Raw genomic sequence first — 21,178 nt, 5'->3', positions numbered from 1 at the left:
CCGCGGGTGTACTTTACAACTCGGAAAACAATCCACGCTTGCCACATTAGCGTTGCCGCTACTACCCCATTCACGTAAGGCGTAATATAGTAAATTCGAATTGAATTGAATGTAAAATTAATCTAAATTTTTCGGAGCCCACCTCCTTTCGAGGCCGGAGATACAAATTCAAAACAAATCAAGTGATTACTTTCACTTTATTGAGGCAGGCTTATCTCAGTAGGGAGTGAAGGACGTACATGACATTTTTACGAAAGATAACGACTACTACGAGTAACTGGGTCATTCGTAGTTTTTATCGCCGGGGATTTTCCACAATCGAAAACATGTCGCTCAATGTCGCTGGTAAGTTAAGAAATAGTAAGGTACCATATTAAATTAGTGGATAATAACATTTGTGTCAGTAACCTGTAGACCCCCTGTGGCCCTTAGATTGCATGCCATTACCCGGTTGCTTTGCTGCTTTACAATAGGGTATTCCTTTTTACATGTTATGTAACTCTAAATTTCCCAGGGGTTGGTGTTTCTGATTCAGATGGGTCTTAACTTTTAGGTAAAAACTATAGGTAAAAGTGCAGATCCACACCTCTCCGCGTAAACGGTTCAATCAATTACATTAAATATCAATGTTTCAGATTCAAAATTCAGTAATTCAGTAGACCTACATTGCCACTGGTTAATTTAAGATATCTTCACTAGAAAGATTTTAGCCTGGATTCTGTCATGCAGCAGATTGCGTCAATCACGTGAGGTGTGGATCTGCACTTTTACCCAACTTTAACCATACAACAGGCTTAACGGAATGCATTATTTATATAATTCTACGCGACAGGAATGCGAAAGCCGTATCACAACAAAGAAGAGAAATTCGACATCAACGATTTAGTATCTCGTGACCCGATAAAACAGTTTACTGCATGGTTTGAAGAGGCGTGCTCATGTGATAAAATACTAGAGAGTAACGCGATGACATTAGCTACTGCTTCCAAGTACGTATGTGAAATTTCAGTGTTTCAGGCCCTGGGGCCGGTTGCATAGTCATGGCTTAGACTTAAGACAAGTCTAAGACTATCTTAGTTCTATAGCTAATCTAACAGCTTAAGACCAGTCTTAAGATTTAAGACCAATTTTGGATTTAAGTTGCGACTATGGAACCGGCCCCTGGTTTCACTTTAGGCGATGGTCTTAAATTTTGAGACCCATTTTGAATTGTTAGATTGGCTATAGAATTGAAATAAGCTTAACTGATCTTAAGTTGTCAGATTGGCTATAGAAATGAAATGTGCTTAAACTGGTCTTATGCTGTTAGATTGGCTATAGAAATGAAATGTGCTTCGATTTGGTTATAGAACCAAAAGGATGTTATACTTTGGTCTTAAACCGTTAGATCGCCTTTACAATCAAGATTAGTCAGAATGCCAGATGATCTTACTGTTACTCATAGATCAACGGCTCTGTATTAGACTTAAATCAAGATGAGCTCAGTACTGTAGTCCGATACTAACCTTTGACTAGGCTTAGTTCTGACTAGTGCCATCAAACGAGTAATTCAAGAACTTGAATTTGTCGATATGCCGTATTGTCCTTGGACTACCTAATCTCACAATGGGGTACGATTTCATTCTGGGAATTAGATCCCAATAGTCTTGTCGCCACTTGGCCCGCCAGCCCCGGGCCTTCTCTCCGAAGTCTGATGATATTAATTCCTTTCGTAAAGGGATGGCCCTCGCTTTCGTGATACAGCCTTGAGGCTTTGGGTCAGTCATTCATAGAATCATCTCCTACTTAATGTATTAAATTGGTATTCTCATTTTGTATTTGATAATTCTTTTCTCTGTATCATTGTATATGTTCTATGTAAATCAAATATCAATCAATCAATCTGATGTTTTATGTGTCTATTTTCACAGAGATGGGAAGCCGTCTGCTCGAATGGTGCTTCTCAAGGGATTCGACGACAACGGTTTTAAATTCTATACGAATTACGGCAGTCGTAAAGCTCAAGAACTGGTGAGTAAATCCTGAAACTATGGGGGGGGATACGTTGATACGAACGTTGTCGGGTCTATTTCATTTTCAAACAAGTAGAGATTTTAAAAGTTGCATTTTCGTGGAACCAGTTGTGACTATATAGATGGTCTAAAACAAAACTGAGCTGCATGCTGGTCTTAGAACCAACACGGGCAGGGACTGGTCTTAGGTTATAAGATTGGTTTTAGAACCAAAATGGCTTACACTGGTTTTAAGTTGTGAAATTGGTAAGAACCAAAATGAGCTTAGACTGGTTTTAAGTTGTTAGGTTGGATATAGAACCAAAATGAGTTTAGACTGATCTTAAGTTGTTATATTGGTTATAGAACCAAAATGAGCTTAGACTGGTTTTAAGTTGTTACGTTGGATATAGAACCAAAATGAGTTTAGACTGGTCTTAAGTTGTTAGATTGGTTATAGAACCAAAATGAGCTAAGACTGGTCTTAAGTTGTCAGATTGGTTATAGAACCAAAATGAGTTTAGACTGGTCTTAAGTTGTTAGATTGGCTATAGCACAAAAATGAGCTTAAATTGGTCTTAAGTTGTTAGATCGGTTATACAACCAATATGGTATCAGACCAATCTTAGCTCAGATTATAAGCATTTTGACGTCAAATATTTGTAACGACGGTTGATATATATGAATTGTTATTTACACGATTTTTTGAAGGATGAAAATCCGTTAGCGTGTTTGTCGTTTTACTGGTCGGTAAATGATCCCAGTGAATCGTGGTGTCGTCAGGTAACAACAGGGCTGTTGAGTAATCGAACGCGAACTCACGATCGTAACTGAAAATTCACCTCAATCGAGATGAGATATCCCACAATGATTTCAGCCAAAAGGACAATTCTCGAATGTTAATATATATTTGGGCAATGTTTTGGCTTAAACAAAAATTCATGAAGACTACCTAGTCTTTATGAAGTTTTGCTAAAACCTATTAGCCATCATCAGGCATAATTTAATTGATTTCGATAATAATTAATTTGTCTGTTTATTGATTTTGCAGTTATCGAATCCCTTTGCTTCGCTTTGTTTTTATTGGGACCCAATGAGTCGATCGGTAGGTATGAATGATTCAAGGCTTTGCTTTTTCCTCCTCAGAGCCGCCAACCACCTCCATATAATATCTGAAGAGGCTTTGCTATCTATAAATACCTACCAGGAACAGTTCCATTAAATTCTTCGTTGCTTCTTGATTCTTAGGTACAGTTCCCGCAAATGTTCTTGCCCCTGGTTGCCAGGAACAGTTCCTGGAAATGCTTGGCTGCCCCCATGATTGCCAGGAACAGTCTCACAAAATGCTTAGCTGCCCTCTTATTTTATTAACGAATAGTTCCTAGACTTGAGGATCAAAATTCCGTGGATCAAATTTCAAAATGAATCAGATTTTATTCGGCAGGTGAGAATCGAAGGTGAAGTGGAAAAACTATCAGAGGCGGAATCCAGTGAATATTTCCACAGTCGTCCACAGTCTAGTCAAATAGGAGCCGCAGTGAGCCATCAGAGTACGGTTATACCCAATAGAGAGGTAGGTTAAAAACCCGACTGAAAATACGGACGCTTACTTCATAACTACTGAATTGATCTTTAGACCTTTCCTGAAAAGATGGCTTATAAATCCCCGGTCATCATCAAATTACTTACCATGGCTAGTGAATTTAAGGGGATTTTATGGAGGCAGCCATCTTTCCTTCACTGAAACCAATCAGGGCCCGGTTGTGTAGTTGTGCCTTAGGTCCAAAAGCAGTCTTAAGACTTAACAATTTGTCTTTAGTTGTTAGATTTTCAATTGAGTAAAGATGGTTTAATTTAGATTGGTCTTAAATCGTAGGCATCTATGAGAATTTAATTTCCATCGGGATAATGATATGTTTGGACTTAACTCACGTTGATTAACCGATGGCTCTGTGAATTTGATGTTTTTTTCTTGTAGGTGCTTCAGAAAAAAAATGATGAACTAACCAAAGAGTACAAGGATAAAGTTGTGCCTAAACCCGACTATTGGTAAGTTGAGTATATAATCTATTCTAATTCCCAAAATATGCAATCTCAAAGAGACAAGAAGTTGTCTGGTGTGTGTACGAAGAGTTATAACGATAAACTGAGGTGGACTGATGCAGCAAAAAAGTTAAAATAATTTGTTTCTATTTACAGGGGCGGGTTCATCGTCAAACCGACTGTGATCGAATTCTGGCAGGGACAAACGAACCGTCTGCACGACCGCATCGTGTTCCGTCGTCGAGCAGACGGCGAGATCATCGATTCGACCTTGACCCACGTGGGCGAAAACGGCTGGCTATTCGAGCGTCTGTCCCCTTGACCGACCGAAGTATAGACCGAAGTTCGTGCGTCGAAATATAAATCCATTCTGAAAAAAGATATTTCATCCTAAATAGATTCAATCGTAGTTTTAGTCTTAGTTTCCTCAGTTTTGCCCGTGATCTGAGTAAATCGCATAATATCCTAATCTAAATACCTCCATTTTAACCTGATTTCACAGAGTAGGCCACCTTCCGTCGGCAGGGATTCGAACCCGATGTCTATGCGAGTCTCGTACACAGCAGAAAACCCTGCATGATTCTAGTTTGTAGTTATGGTACTCTTTTAGCCACGACGGTCATTATCAGCCAATCAGAAAGGAATAAGGTCTCATTTTTAGCACGAACAATCCGTGTATTTGCCTCAGCGATTATACAATAGGCAAACCGATTGGTACCCCATGTTTCTATTGCGGTTGGGGCACTGGAGCTAATCAGGCAGGAATTTACGACGCGGCAGTTTTCTTGCGATGACATCAGGCTCATGAAAGTATAGAGGCTTGGTGTAGCCTAACTCCTAAATTGATTTATAAACTGAAATATGAATAGTGAAATCGATTAAACTCAATATGATATGATAGTGTAGTCCATTGTAGCCATGTTGAAATGAATATAGTCGACGTTATGACATTGCATTATTTTACGAATTATCCATTGTTTTCTCTTATCTTCGTTGATTACTGCATGAATGGCAGAGGAAATTGATGGTTTTGTTACAAATATGTCATTCTTCATTCCTATCCATGGGCGTCCCTAGGGGGGTTCCCCTTTTTCCAATTTTCAAATGTCGGCACATGGCATTTTAAATTAGCAAAATAAAATCGATACATGCTAAGTAAACGGTAACCAGTCTACCTATAAACAGGAACCAGTCTACCTATCGGCTTCAGATTGCACCAGAACGTGCCTGCTTGCACGAAATTTTCAAAAATTTCCTGGGGTGGACCCCAAGACCCCCTTTATTCCTAAAAATGAACCCTCCAAAAACTAGAATATCGCTGAAGACCACTGATGCCCCCACATCAGGTGAAACACCTGAGTGTAGGAAACGCCCTGAGTGTATGTCGACCTATTTCTGATGGCAGGAAATGTGGACCCCCTTTATTCCTAAAAATGAACCCTCCAAAAACTAGAATATCGCTGAAGACCACTGATGCCCCCACATCAGGTGAAACGCCTGAGTGTAGGAAACACCCCGAGTGTATGTCGACCTATTTCTGATGGTAGGAAATGAAGAATACAAAACGGCTTCCGGTGACCTTGACCTTAGAACTACAGGACCCGAAATCTAATCAGTTACTCACGGTCTTTAGGATAACCCATCCATAGAATTCCAGTAAGTTATCTTAAACCATTTATGAGTAAGAGCCCGGAAATTAAATTCAATTCATTTAAATTAAAACCTTGGACCTACAGGACCCAAAATCTGATCAGTTACTAACCTCATATAGTACAACACAACTGTTGAATTTGAAGAAAATCTGTCAAAGGGTTTAGTTGCTAGGGCACGGAAACCACTGCCGACAGACAGCCGGACAACGAAGTGAATACAGTATGCCCCCACCGTGGGGGCATAACAATCCTGGGGATGCCCATGCTATCAATGAACTATACCAACTTTAGCCCAAACCCACCCTGGCAAAGTGAAGACTGGATTATGATAATTGGAAGCAGTACGGTGAAAACGGTCAAATGTCTATATATGTGTAATGCATTGTAACTGCAGCAGGCTTATCTACGGGTTGTTTGCATGGTAGATAGATACAAAGCCAAATCAATCCACAGACAAACAAATATAACTAAATCGTTTGCAAAATGTATGAGAATTCTTTTATTTCGATCAATTTCCATGATTCGTTTTTTATAACCTTGTGAACATAAATGTAACACTATAATAATAATCGTAAATCAAAATGATAATAAACAATCTAAAGCTGATCATTCCCTGCATAGTACTGGTAGGTAGTAGTCGACCTGTCGAGTTTAACCGGGAAAAACGCCTTAGTGGCGACGAATTTAATGAAGATTTTTTGGAAAGACTTTCAATTTCCCCAATTCTCAACTATCTATCCCTCAAAATGTTGAAACACCACCCAGTAAGGTCGTACCAATACCTTACGAGGTATTGGCAGACTTTCCGTTATTTTATGACCAGAACTTTCGATCTACAAGCTTATCATTTGTTATTTAAGTACCACTGATTTTACAGGCAAAGAAGAATATTTGAACACACTTGCAAGGAAGAAGCTCTGAATACGATTTTACAGAGAAATCGAAATTCATTAAAAAGTTGTTTCGCGCGTCTCTAAAACACACCTGATGCTTTATAGATATCGATGAACACGTATTCTGTCCTAAAGCTCGCGCTGATTGAAATAATAATTAAATACATCGTCTTGACACGCGTGTAACAAATACAACATCTTACAGTCTAGTGTGTGATTATGAATGAGAGGGTTGTTAAGTCGACCAGGTACGTACATACATGTACAATGCTGTGAATTTTTAACAATCTTAAAATATGCTTACGATTGTTGTGAAATTAGCCAGAACCGTACAGAATCGCGGTTTTGTCACTAGGACAGGGGTTTGTACTGTGACCGGGTCTCATAATGTCATCAGGTTCCAATCCCTGTGAGGGAGGATGTGTCTACTAGGACAGGTGTTTGTACTGTGACAGAGTCTCACGATATCATCAGGTTCAAATCCCTGTGAGGGAGGATGTGTCTACTAGGACAGGGGTTTGTACTGTGACAGAGTCTCGTGATGTCATCAGGTTCAAATCCCTGTGAGGGAGGATGTGTCTACTAGGACAGGGGTTTGTACTGTAATGGAGTCTCACGATGTCATCAAGTTTAAATCCCTGTGAGGGAGGATGTGTCTACTAGGACAGGGGTTTGTACTGTGACAGAGTCTCGCGATGTCATCAGGTTTAAATCCCCATGAGGGAGGATGTGTCTACTAGGACAGGGGTTTGTACTGTGACAGAGTCTCGCGATGTCATCAGGTTTAAATCCCCGTGAGGGAGGATGTGTCTACTAGGACAGGGGTTTGTGCTGTGACAGAGTCTCGTGATGTCATCAAGTTTAAGTCCTAGTAGACATTTAGTTCAGTAATCAATAACCGATGCAATTGTAATTTTCTGACAGTTACATTCTATTTCCACACATATGGATGTAATTTATGCGCTATTACTCTTCATCTAACATTTCACTCGACAACACGATTCCTGACTGATATTATATATGGCAACTTGTGTTTATGTCATGAATATTTGTCCATTTACTCGTTTAAGCATTTCTCTGTCATGGTTAAATTCCATTTATCCTATCAATAACAAATTTAAAAAGTAGATGCCCAGGTTCATAGATAAATTGCTTGATCAATCAGTTCATAAATAGTCCATCTATGGGATAGTGAAAGACGTTTACATTATCATCATCCTCGCTTGCCAGGGTTTGATCGCCTCACGCCAACACAAACCCTTCATTGGTCTAAATTACACTGCCAAAGATTCTTCTTGGGCGGACAGGTTGCCGCTCGGCGACCACCAGTCTATCCATCTAGCCAATCAGATACGTTATATCGATAGAGCAAACCTGTCAGTAAGATACAATGCATCTGATTGGTTCAATATATAGACTGGTGGCTGTTTATGCATAACTACAACCCCCCCCCTCCGAACATGGTCTATTTCTTCTCATTACACTTTAAACTGTTGATCAATTAAGGTCCGTGATTCATGATGTTAAAGAATTATATAAGCTTACACATAAAAAGATACAGAGAAGGCGACATCTAGACCGCTGCGAGACGTCTGACTTTCTAAAATCGGGTGAAACAATGAGATTTTCTTTTTCTTTTTTAAATATCGATTACGATGTACAAAAATATGAAAAAACACACACTCGATTAAAACAATGACTAGTACACACACGTAGAAAAAGATCGGGGAGAGAGGAGGGATACAGAGGGGGGTGAGAAGGGGGGGTGGAAGCGAGACAAACCCATAGGAAAAAAATCAGAGGGGAGACATAAGAGAGGGGAGAATGGAGAAATAAGGGAAGAGGGGAAGGTGAGAGTTAACAGAAGATACGTATAACCGATGAAGTTGAGGGAGGGGAATGAATGAGAGTGGAAGATGTCAGTCTAGGGAAGGGGAGGGTGAGAGGAAGGAGTGTTAGAAATTATCAGCTTTTGCAGTCGATTTAACCCTTTCAGTGCATCTACACTGCATTGCGGTGTATGAATTGCTGATGCACTAAAGCGGTAAGCCTATTATACAACGCACTGGGGTGGAATTTTTCACAATTTTAGATTATCACCAGCTCTTTAGAATAAGAGTTAGTCAGCACTAAAAGGGTTAACAAACATAAGTCAGACGTTGCTGTATGAAATGACAGCGCGCTTGTGCATATATTGTAGTTACAAATATTTACCCAGTTGTGGTTCAACTATATACTTTAAATTTGCTAAAAAGTTCCACCCAAGTGTGTTTCAATAATGGGCACACCGGTTTAATTCATTTACATCGCAATGCGGTATATTGTTAGTTACTAATATTTCACTGCTTGACAGGTGCTGCCATCTCGCTAACATCAACACACCACATTGTGGTGTACTAGCAACATCCATTACCAGCCTATACGTCGCAGTCTAGACGTAATACACATTAAAGGGCATTATCTTCAAACAGCACTGCTTTGAGGAAATAGGATTTCTCACAGGACTAGAGAGCAAGGAGAGTGAGACGAGGGGAGCAAGATAGAAGAGGGGTGAACAAAGAGAGAGTGGAAATAGGAGGGGAAGTTACCAGATAAAATAGCAATTCTATGAAGAATAACTCTCTTTAAACAAGTTTAGCAACATATACAGAAAAAACATCTTGAGCAAAATCATAAATAATAATGATCATAATAATAACACTAATAATCACAATAATCAATTAATTATGATGATAATTAATTGTAATTAATAAAAGTAAATAATTTATATGTTTCTATGTACAAGCGAATTCGTTGTATTTATACGAGATAGACGAATTTTATAATAAAAGCCCAAGAGCCTGACCCCCAAGCGGGTGGTGGGCGCAGTAGCTATTTGATTGATTTTATTACGCAGCTATGCCTACCTCTGCTGCTGCTGCCTGCATTCTGCAACCCTTCAGACATTTGATTTTTCATCGCCAGTCTTACAATTTTTGATTGTCCAAGCTTCACGTTGTTTTCAGACATTTTTAATTGAAAACGAACACCGGACATTAGACATTTAATCAGCATACTTTCAAAAACTGATGGTCCACACTTCACATGTGTTCAGTGCTTCACCTGAGACATTTCTTATTGAAAATGAACTACAAACAACAGATATTAGACATTATATCAGCACACTTTCAAAAACTGATCAACACATTACAATCGTGAATGTCTGAAGGGGTGGCTTTAAGCTGCAGAATGATAGCTACATTACGTTAGATATGAACTATATACAATAGGGTTGCACATGTACATGTTACAAAAACATGAACATGTAACATGAACATGTGAATCAAAATGTACATGATACATGCACATGTAGACTGCGGATAATTCGTCTAGAAAATACTAGTATATATTACATATTTACAAGCCAAGCTTTGTGACTTGTTTGTGACTAGAAAAACAAAGTCCAAAAGGACATGTGGCCTTTCAGAATTTTTTGTAAGTAACTATAGCAGTAGACTATCTCTCTGTCTCTCTCTCTTACTCAGTTAAGTTGAGACTGGTAAAATTCTACCGCGAGATGGCATCAAATACCAAGTAAGAGTTAGACTCTGTCTCTTACTGCAGTAAAGTTGAGACTGGTAAAATTCTACTCCGAGTTGGTGTCAAGTACTGAGTAAGAGTTTGAGAAATACAGTAGACTCTGTCTCTTACTGCGGTTAAGTTGAGACTGGTAAAATTCTACCCAGAGTTGGTGTCAAATACTGAGTAAGAGTTTGTGAAATACAGTAGACTCTGTCTCTTACTGCGGTAAAGTTGAGACTGGTAAAATTCTACCCCGAGTTGGTGTCAAATACTGAGTAAGAGTTTGTGAAATACAGTAGACTCTGTCTCTTACTGCGGTTAAGTTGAGACTGGTAAAATTCTACCCAGAGTTGGTGTCAAATACTGAGTAAGAGTTTGTGAAATACAGTAGACTCTGTCTCTTACTGCGGTAAAGTTGAGACTGGTAAAATTATACCGCGAGTTGGTGTCAAATACTGAGTAAGAGTTTGTGAAATACAGTAGACTCTGTCTCTTACTGCGGTATAGTTGAGACTGGTAAAATTCTACCCCGAGTTGGTGTCAAATACTGAGTAAGAGTTTGTGAAATACAGTAGACTCTGTCTCTTACTGCGGTTAAGTTGAGACTGGTAAAATTCTACCCAGAGTTGGTGTCAAATACTGAGTAAGAGTTTGAGAAATACAGCAGACTCTGTCTCTTATTGCAGTTAAGTTGGAACTGATTAAAAGCTCCGCATTTTATCTGAAAACAAATGATTCACCGACTTGACTGATTCACTGAGTCTACTGTTTTACTAGGCTAAACGAGTATCAGTAATTTACTTATCAAAATAGCTGGCATTAAAATTAATGTACATATCATTCATGAGAATATAAAACAATGTGCCTTAAATCTTACCATAGGATATTGACGTAACCAAGTTCCACAGTATGAGAGGAAATTTAGTAAACTCTGAAATTGACTTAGTTCATTTTCAATTACTTTAACTTCAAAATCAGTTCATTTCCAATTACTTTGTAGAGTAAGATTTCTAGAATCTTCATACGTGAAATTGATATCGATTTTAGGAGTTAGTAATTTTTGTTTTTGCCCCCCTCCCACCGTGCCCCCCCCCCCCACCGACATAAAAGCCATATTATTTCAACTGTGGAACTTGATTCTAGAAAATATCAAAATCTAAAACAAAAAACTCTTTTCTCGGTGGCAAGAACACGTAAAAAATGTCATGGAATTTAAATTCAAAAGAAAATATCGTGATGATTGTTGAAAACATTTCTAAGATCGCTAGAAATGTGATGTCGCACTCTAGGGTAGGCTCCGGTAAAAAATTCGGGTCGCTATATACAAGGGCTGAGCTAGAATATCCTCGGTCGTCAGCAGGTTTCGAATTTGATAGCATCGCATGAAACCCCTGCCCGATGAACCCAAGTTCAGAATGTACTCGCCCACTTAGCCATATTGTCATCATTAGCCAATCAGAAATCACATTTCAATTTAGCCAATAGATGCGTTCTTTTCATATCTATCAATGAATTTGTCTTACCCAATATTAGATTTACAGATCATACAACAAGATTATTAGATCTGAGACCTGTACGACGGGCTCGCCGCATACCTAGACATAATATCATCACTAGCCAATCAGAAATCATGTTTATTCTATTCATATCTTATCCTTGAATTTGTCTTTTACCCGGTAGCTGATATCAGATCATAGATATTCATTTAGAAAGCGCAATCTGATAGGAATTTGCAATTAAGCTGTGCATTCTGAAGCACACTGGTGCTAATCAGGCAGTGTATGCTGGGCTGAGGTGTATGCCGTGGCAAGGCCTCCCGATGCCATCAAGTTCCAATTCCTGTGAGAGAGGATGAGCTAGTAAGTCTACACGCAAGGATGAGAGGATATTCGATTATTTCGAAAACAATGTTTCATCGTATGAACGTATCGTCCCTTTCCATTTCCCGATACGCCCACGCTTTTAAAAACGATACGTTTTCACGAAGCGCGCAGTAGCCTAGTCAGCGTATAAAGCATAATTCTAAAATACATCCTAAGTTATTCAATAAGTAGAGTACGCCATCTGTTGACCACGAGATGAACCTGATAGATTTTTTTCACACACTTCGGCGACGACGGGCCACACTTCCAGGAGTCCGTCTGCCCGGCGCGATCCCGCATATTTCCTATTATACGAGTAAGGGCTTCCCTACCCTCGCCCCCAATATATCACATATAAACAGTTCAACTCTCACAACCATAGTCGAATATGGAATGTTCAAAATGATACTATCATCTCAGTCGCTAAAGCAATCATAACCATAGCAACCGGGCTTGTTCCTATTTTCAGCGTGTTGATGATGATAAGTTATTTACAATGCGTACGGGATCATACGTTCTGGTTTCCTGTTTTGGCTTGCGGGTCGCTCGGAGACGACAACGACTGTTGCCGTCTGTCGGGCTGAACAGCAGCGACGGCAGACGTGGGCGGGATTTCCCGTGATAAACGCAGTTGCCATGGCGATTCGAATTCGTGTTCCAGCTGAAATTCAAAAGTAAATTCACCCAATTATTCATTTCGAACAATGGATTGAGAACTTCAGTTAGTTAACTTCGTGCCAGCTTGATTATACGGTGCTGCCCCCAATTGTCACTATAAATATACCGGAACTGATATAGTCAGCTTTCTCTCAAAATTTACCGATGAGGATTGAGAATAAAGCCGAGTTGGCAGCAGGAATCATTTGTAGAGGCACCGGTGAGAGAACTGGAGATATTTTTCGTAGCCAGCAGTGAGAATAGATGCTTACCATAACCGTATCAGCAGGATGTGTAGCAGCTGGCGTATACTCAGTGGGAGGTGACGGTAATGGCGGAGTAGTACTAGTAGCGTCTTCGAGGTCAATCAGATGGTGTTCCATCGTCGGTTGTGGTTGCTCAATCGGCGGAGGTTCGTCGACCTCTTCCTCCTCCTGACCTTCAGAATCGGCAGACTCCTCCTAAAGAGCGTCGTAATAAATGGGTGTCAAATATCTAAATACATGGTATATGCAAATCATTGAAATACATGCAAATTTGTCAAAATATATGGAAATGTATGCAAATTCATTCAAATCTATGCAAATAAGACACAACAAGCTCACCTCTTCCTCATCAGTTTGTGGATATGGCGGAGGGGGTGGCGAGCCGCCATTTTTACCTTGGTGCTGTTGCCGTAGCAATTCTAAAATCATGGCGATATCCGACCCCATTTTATGCTCCAATCGGTTTAGCTGCCTGTAAATAAAAATACGAATTTGGAGATATGAATAGGCTTAACTAGTGCAGCCTCAATTGCCACAGTAGCATTTCCAATATACACGTAGGAAGACTGACTTCACACTAGCACAGCCTAGTGCAGCCTCAATTGCCACAGTAGCATTTCCAATATACACGTAGGAAGACTGACTTCACACTAGCACAGCCTAGTGGATCCTCAATTGCCACAGTAACATTTACAGTATAGGCTTTGGAAGACTGACTTCACACTAGCACCACCTAGTGGATCCTCAATTGCCACAGTAACATTTACAGTATAGGCTTTGGAAGACTGACTTCACACTAGTGGAAACTCAATTGCCACAGTAGGATTTCAAGTTTTCCCAATTGAATTTAGAGTGTAGTAAGGTCATATCCAGTAAGTTTATTTCATTCCAACCATTTAAATGGCGCTTGGGAGAAAACAAGACACTAACGCCAGGGGAATCATTGTTTTCTCAATATTTTGTACAGAAAACATGATTTAAAGCACCACCTAGTGGAATCTCGAATCGGTGCGGATGATTCTTACCTAGTGAGATCATCGAGGCGACGTTCGACATCGTGAGGACTCGCTCGTTCCCGTACGCCGACAGGCGGCACTGGCTGACCGTCGATTACAACCGTGGGCGCCGTCTGGTGAGTGGTTGTTACGTCTTCGAACTGCGAGTGACTCGACGGACTAGAGACGGGTAACGTCATACTAGAGGTAGATTTCGGAACGCTACTGCTACTTGTTTGTTTCTTTTGCTGAAAAATGGATGAAAATATGATTCATCGGCGGTATATAAACTCTTATTAAATGACAACTGACTATAATATTTATGTGTAAGGGGAATAATGACATCTTTTCAGAGGGAGGATGGGAAAGGGCAGTAAATTACCCGAGATATCTTTTATCAACAGTAATAACCGTAAACAAGCAGGAAAATTAAACTTTTCCCGACAACTACATGTCAAGCGTTACGTACCTGTTGCGTCGGGCTTCCTTGTTGCGGCTCTTGTTGTAACAGTGGCGCCATCTCCGTTTGACTTTTCCGTCGTTGACCGGTGATTGTATTTACGACTGCATCGACTTTCGACAGTGCCCCTGAAACAACAATACAACGAAATCACATGAATATTGAATCGAATTAGAACGAGAAAACTAACTAGAATGTTTACTGACGCCTTGATGAAAAATAGTAAAATAGGAATTTACTTTCTAAAGCACCCTTTTTATTGTGATACAACGTTCAACAGCGCTTTTCATTAGATTTGTATTATTACCCACAGTCAACAGTCCACAGTCATGTCGCCGTGGAGAGAAGTAACACCCGACTAGCTACTAGCCGCTCAGAGGTCATCTATCAGACCAGGTACCCATTTACTCCTGGGTGAAGAGAGATATAAGTGTCTTGCCCGAGGACACTACGGCAATGTACAGGGTTCGAACCCACAACCTGGCTTCCCAGAGCCGTACCCTCTAACCACTCGGCCACCACCACTCGCTCAACACATAAAATAACACCAATATATTGCATAACATTCTCGACAATGAATAAATGTCGCTACTCTCTTAGTTTTAAAACAGCAACATCACTGAGGGAAGCGGGGATTCAGTGATAATTTCCTTCAACACTTCAATCAAATTGGAATAAACTCTTACGGAATAAACTATTCTCCTTATTCTCTTCATTAACCTTCATGATTTCACGGTTTTTTTAACATTGTTTATCAAGCGCCACCTGGTGGAATGGCCGGTATCCCAAATCCCAATTTATTTGGTGGCGAATAACGATACGATCAATTGAAGCTCGTTTAAGTCTAATCAGGTGTTGGATGCTCAGTTCATGCAGAGATATATAGAGAATGAGACAGTTTAGTTTCAGAGAGCACATGTCCATCTACGATAGATCATTTAACAGATTTCGAATATCAAAGAAAACAAGCGTTGGATATCATCCTCCTCTGGCAGGGATTCGAACCTGTAAGTCGATGTCATTATTAGCCGATAAGGTTTATCTTAGCCCGGGTTTTTCCATTTATAGTTTATCTGTGAAATTTGATTATACAACGAGCGATCTGATGAGTGCCGCAAGTTTTCCTGCTGTAAACATGCGCACGCGGTCTAGTGCGGCAGGGGTTCGTGTCTAAGTTCTAATCCCTGCCGAGGAAGGATTGATTGAACAGACTTAAACATTAAACAGATTTCAAATATCCACGAAAACGAGCATTGCATTATCGTATAGACATTCTAATTGAAGAACTCGAAAATATGAATGAGAGAATCAGAAACTTTGTTCACACAATACATGAACGCACGCAAGCACCATGGAGGCCCTACCACAAGGAAATCTGAAAAAATGGATAATTTTCTGAGCATCTGGAGTGATACTAAGAAAAAATGACCGGCATTAATTTGCCACTGGTTGTGAAAATTTTATCTTGGCAAAAAATAGGGGGGGGGGGGGGCTCCTTTGGCTCCCCTCGAAAATATTATCTTGGCAAAAATAGGGGGGGGGGGAGGGTTGCCTTGGCTCCCCTCGGAATGCCACCCCTCATGGGGATTGTGCAAAGACAACAGCCATTTATTTCTAAAAGAATCCATAAATGGATAATCCTCGAATAAACGAACAGAAATAGTTTACATATAAATGATAGTAGTATATGATGTTATAAGATATAAGAGAGATGTAATAAATATAGTTTTTAATCTATTTTCCGTCGTAAAATAATTCTTTTACCTTCTTCCGTTTGTTGCGGTTGTGGCGTTGTTTGAAGGTGAAAATTTTCCCGAGATATCGCTACGAATTAACAACAACACAACGCAATAATCAGTGACCGTTAAAACGCGTCGTCATAGTTATATACGATTCAGTTTTAATAGATTACGAAATTTGAAATGACGGGGACGCGATAGAAAATTAGACAAAAGAAAACTGCCGATTCAAGTTTGAAGTAGGAAACGTTAAATTTATCTTATTTCTTTAAAGATCGATTAAGGGGGCATCTCAAAAAGCCGATAAGATTAAGGGGGCGTCTCAAAAAAGAGGGGTGATTTCTAAGAATGTGGATGTAGTACTAAATGAGGTCCAACCACCTAGGGCCCGGTTCATCAGTCGCGATTAGCGTCCAAAAGTGGTCTTAAATCTTAACTGGGCTCAAGTTGTTCGATTGGCTTTAGAATTAAGATTATTTAGACTTAAATGGAAGCTATGACCTCTTTTTACATGTTAAAATACCAATTTTTTCCTTGCATTTAGAAATTTGGCACCATAGGCATCCATGGGTATAAGTAAGTCTAAACCTAAGGGTACCTGGCGACCTTAACTAGCATCCAAACAGACCAGGCAATAGTTTGGGAGGTATTAGGCCTTTAAAATAAGGGAGGCGTCCGTCTGCCCACAGGAGGGAGGATAGAGGCAACAGCCCAACCTTATAAACTGATCATTGTAATGAAGAATAGAATGTTTTCAAACTGATAAAACGTTTTTTTGAGATGCTCCCTCGCCTGCCCGTTAGACAAGTTAGAGATTAATCATTTCATTTTGATAATTCTGATGACACAAAAAATTAGAAAAAAGAGTTCCACGCACGCGCACAAACACACACACAAGGAGAGCAATCGGTACAAACGTTTTCTAAATTCGTAGATAATTCCCGAATAAATGTTCACATTTACAGAAAAAATAGATGATGAAGACAAAAACCAACTCCACCGAAAAAAGAGAATCTCTGATTAGTCGGTAAAATATCGTGAATTTCTCGGTGTTTTGAAAGATCTGAGATTGAATATGTTTACACGATGATCTTACCCTGCCTCAAATCATTAAAACTGCGTCGGAATTTGTCTGAAAACATGTAACAGTGAATTTGTAATCTTTTCTCGCCATTCCAGAACATTCTACAATCGACAGTTAAACGAAAAAAGTTTTTTTTTCCGATTTCTTTTCGAGGTAAAAAAAAGATTTTGCACGCAAAAAATGTAGTTTCGTCGAAAGTTCGCGAGTTTAGACCCGATCACAAATCTATGCCTTGACTGTGCAACTAAACCCTGGTCAATAAAACCAGCTCCACACATTAAGTTAAAACTGGAAACAACCGAACCTAAAACTACGGCATCATACGTCAGGTCAACCTTACCTGCGATTTGATTGAACGTCCCTGAATGTCGTTTCTTCCCGTCAGGTGGAGCTGCCGAATGAGCAAATTTAAACTTCGCCGGCGTCACGTCCTGTCCGGCTTTATCCGGTGAAAACTCCAGTATTCCGACGCCGCTTTCGCGATAGTCGTCGTCGCTCGATAACGTACCGACGCTGTGACCTTCCTCGCTGCGCTGACGTTTTTTCAATCGACCTGGTTTATACGCGGCCGGTGCTTTCTCATCGTCCCCATCTGTAAGAATATCAATGTGTGCATCACAGCGTGCTCTATGATCTGCACTGTTGTGCTGGGATGGTTAACCCTTTCTTACCAAACTAGGGCTGGTTGGTTGCAGTAAATAAATATCAAATTACCTGTTCCCAGGTTTGTAGAGCAGCCCCTAATGTATAGGTGTTGAATTACCTGTTGCTAGGTTTGGTGAATGCCTCCTAGTGTAAAGATATCGAATTACCTATTCCAGGGGCTGTACAGTGCCCCCTAGTGGCTAGATATTGAATTACCTTTTCCGGGGGCTGTACAGTGCCCCCTAGTGGCTAGATATTGAATTACCTGTTCCGGGGGTTGTAGAAGTGGCTGCTCTTGAACTCGGTGGTTTACGGTAAATGGAAGACTTTGATTTGCGATTACGAAGGAATGTATACCGCGGTCCGTCTGCCTCTTCCTCCGATTCTTCTTGTTTCGGCGGCCGTAAAACTAAATCTTCCTGAAAAAAAAGAGAGAACAAACGCAAACTGTAGACGAAAACGTGGCAGAGAAAAAAAGGGGGCATGATCTCCTAGAGGTGCCATCGTTGGAATATTTCTGATATTCTACACTTGTACTCCGAGAACTAGATAGGGATGTACCAGTTTCAAGGCCTTCATCCCCTTAAATGCTTAATCGACCGAAGCATGTCCAAGATTTTGAAAATTAGTAATTTCAGCTACGTATTTCCTAAGGGCTTCTCGGTTCTCTTGGATAAGATAGTGCACCGAGATGAACTCTAAAATCGCTGCTTTTTCATCGAATTCAGAAAATACAGGTCATAAACTGATTTAAACAATGTTTCAATGATTAAACAAATAAAGCAATGTGTTTTTGCTTTTCATTTCTACAGATCGACATTCATCGAGATCCACCGACAACTGGGTCAATGAAGCATGCACATGATAACAGAGGCGACCTACGGTGCTGTTGTTTAATTGTTAATACCGAAATACAGGTAAAACTGGGTTCTCACAACGAGCGTTTGTCTAACGATCGTTCAAATTTAGCTTTTGAGAAAAGATGGCCTCTTCCATAAACCCGCTATGACATCATCAGAATCAAAATTTGAATTGATAGAAACGATGGCTGTCACTGTAAAAATCCTTGTGACATCAGCGAATTCATCTTGTCATCTTGTCTCGCAATAATCAATTCTATGATGTCATCGGGAGTTTCCATCTTAAAAACCAAATAACTAGGTCATTCGATGATGTCATAAAAGGAATCCCTACTATGGATTTTCACTGTAGATATCATATTGCAGCCAATTAGCACAACCTATTTCATTGAATCTTTGCGGAACAAAATCTATAGTGAGAACACAGTTTTTTTCTAACAATTCTATTTCTAACACTGGTTAGCTCGATATAGCCAATTCATAAACCTGTTCGCTCGAGACCAGCATGCACAATTCCAGACAAATTTACTCCCGAATTTCCAACTCAGACCTTTCTAGCAAAACAACCCTTCTACAAAACAACCCTTTTAAACCCCCCTAATTGTTAAGGTGCCTAAAATTTCTCCATTTGTTCTTCTAACTCCCCTGTTGAGAGCTGGCACGGTTCCTCTTTCCGCACCAACATAGTCCCTAAATTGCTGACCCTTTCTGAGTGCGGTCAAGGTTCTTTAAAAAGGTTCTTTAAAATTGTTAAACTCCCTGAATTTAGGAACAAACTTTCTCATTACCAGAAGGGCTAGGAGTGTTGAATTAATACAAACAATACTGAATCCTACAGTGGGTGACCTAGATATAAATATATATATATATAAACCATACTGTTGTGGTTTGTGGTGCATCTTCTTTTTTTTTTACACTAAACCGACCTCGTCCAACACGAATCAAACAAACGTACCCATTTCAAACACCTGACGTTTACACGCGTTAAGTTTAAAGGTGGCGTTTTACTTAAATCCAACTAGAAAAATTCAACGTTATAGACATGAAATACAGTGTGGGACATAAACATAATCTCATTCCTTAAACATTTGTAGGTTTAATCGAATATAGGCGAAAAAAGAAGTTTGAACTAAATATTTGGGATTTGAACCCGATGATGTCATGAGACTCCGTCACGGAACAAAACCCAGCCCGAGTAGACCTAACTGGAGTTTCAATTTCACCTGAGGTGGATAGGAGCGAAACGAGCTAACAGACAATACTTACATCTCTCAGGTCGAAGGTCACTTCTAGATTTTTCGAAAACGTCGCGGCGAATTCCGGATACATTTCTAGCACGTCGAGAAGGTCGTCGCGGAGAATTTTATGGAGATCACAGTATGTTAAAGCCCGTACGTTACAACTCGATTTACCGATTGTTTCGTGTTGGCAAATATTTTCACCGAACACGTCGTCTTTGCCTGAGACACAATGAAAATCAAGAAGATAGAACCAGGAAAAATATTGTTTGCTTATTTGATTCGAGTATCAATCGGCAATCTGGCACTAACATCTTCACATATTCACATGTGAAGTGTGGATGATCAGTTTTCTAAAGTTTGCTGATAAAATGTGTAATGACTGCTGTTTGAATTGAAAATGTCTCAGATGAAGCACTGAACATATGTGAAGTGTGGACGATCAGTTTTTGAAAGTGTGCTGATAAAATTATGTCTAATATCTGGTGTTTGTAGTTCATTTTCAATTAGAAATGTCTCCGATGAAGTATCGAAAACATATTAAGTTTTTGAAACTGATAAAATGTCTAATATCTGATGTTTGGAGTTCATTTTTGATTAACAATGTTTGCATAAAGTACTGAACACATGTGAAGCCTGAACAATTGGGAGTGGTGATAAAATATTGAATGTCCGCTCAGGTAGACCCAGGCGGCAGATTGATACCTTTATAACTGATCTAAACTAATTACTCGAAAATCAACTCAACGAATTAATCTCAGAAATCGTAGATTACTTACCGAGAATCGCCATGACGACGTCGTCTTTCAGTATTTCTATGGATCCACGTGATATAAAATAGAGCGCGGTTAACACGTCACCGCGATGAACGAGAGTATCGCCAGGCGGTACGTGCGTCGTTTTAAACTTGATAGACAGCGCACGAAGACAACCGGGACTGGCTCCTCGATGAAAGAAAAACCAAATACACACATTAATGAGGACTCTGTATCCGTCTGTCGTTATTACTATACTGAACATCCACCAGGTGTCGCTAGTGTACCATCATTAACATTAAAACTGTTGCGGCGAGGATTCCATTTGTTGCAAGTCAATATCCACTAGGTGTCGCTAGTGTACAATAGGAAATCAACTACTGCGACAATAGAGGATTCCACTTGTGGCAAGTGAGGATCAACCAGGTGTCGCTAGTGTACAATAGGAAATCAACTACTGTGACAATAGATGACTCT

At 39.9% G+C, this 21,178-nt stretch overlaps 3 protein-coding genes across 5 annotated transcripts in view; 1 reads left to right on the top strand and 2 right to left on the bottom strand.

Moving 5' to 3' along the window:
* LOC141911667 (biogenesis of lysosome-related organelles complex 1 subunit 1-like) overlaps positions 1 to 21,178 on the bottom strand; it is an 83,573-nt gene that overhangs the window by 25,978 nt on the left and 36,417 nt on the right. The gene's annotated exons all lie outside the window — the stretch shown is intronic.
* Positions 202 to 4,992, top strand: LOC141911712 (pyridoxine-5'-phosphate oxidase-like). 3 transcript variants are annotated; one of them, XM_074802724.1, is made up of 7 exons: positions 202 to 345; positions 833 to 989; positions 1,911 to 2,010; positions 3,043 to 3,096; positions 3,436 to 3,564; positions 3,970 to 4,040; positions 4,191 to 4,992. In XM_074802724.1, exons 1-7 carry the CDS (start codon positions 240 to 242, stop codon positions 4,354 to 4,356), a joined length of 783 nt encoding a protein of 260 aa, XP_074658825.1. In that variant the 5' UTR covers positions 202 to 239; the 3' UTR covers positions 4,357 to 4,992. The 3 variants fall into 3 exon arrangements, with proteins under 3 accessions (XP_074658825.1, XP_074658824.1, XP_074658826.1); XM_074802723.1 differs by lacking the exon at positions 3,043 to 3,096 and adding an exon at positions 2,703 to 2,774; XM_074802725.1 differs by lacking the exon at positions 3,043 to 3,096.
* LOC141911644 (voltage-gated inwardly rectifying potassium channel KCNH6-like) overlaps positions 12,511 to 21,178 on the bottom strand; it is a 76,903-nt gene continuing 68,235 nt past the window's right edge. The window contains 9 exon segments of the mRNA XM_074802634.1: positions 12,511 to 12,663; positions 12,932 to 13,120; positions 13,265 to 13,397; positions 13,951 to 14,162; positions 14,366 to 14,508; positions 17,544 to 17,795; positions 18,150 to 18,267; positions 19,975 to 20,168; positions 20,726 to 20,890. Of these exon segments, the coding sequence (XP_074658735.1) occupies positions 12,511 to 12,663; positions 12,932 to 13,120; positions 13,265 to 13,397; positions 13,951 to 14,162; positions 14,366 to 14,508; positions 17,544 to 17,795; positions 18,150 to 18,267; positions 19,975 to 20,168; positions 20,726 to 20,890 (1,559 nt within the window).

Source organism: Tubulanus polymorphus, chromosome 10 (assembly GCF_964204645.1).
Source record: "Tubulanus polymorphus chromosome 10, tnTubPoly1.2, whole genome shotgun sequence".
Classification (NCBI taxonomy): domain Eukaryota; kingdom Metazoa; phylum Nemertea; class Palaeonemertea; order Tubulaniformes; family Tubulanidae; genus Tubulanus; species Tubulanus polymorphus.
This window is presented reverse-complemented; position numbering and strand designations above follow the sequence as displayed.

Coding starts and splice junctions, on each gene's coding strand:
- LOC141911712 (XM_074802723.1), top strand. CDS start 240: ATGACATTTTTACGAAAGATAACGACTACTACGAGTAACTGGGTCATT. Junction 346..832: donor CATGTCGCTCAATGTCGCTG/GTAAGTTAAGAA, acceptor TCTACGCGACAG/GAATGCGAAAGCCGTATCAC. Junction 2,011..2,702: donor GTCGTAAAGCTCAAGAACTG/GTGAGTAAATCC, acceptor GATTTTTTGAAG/GATGAAAATCCGTTAGCGTG.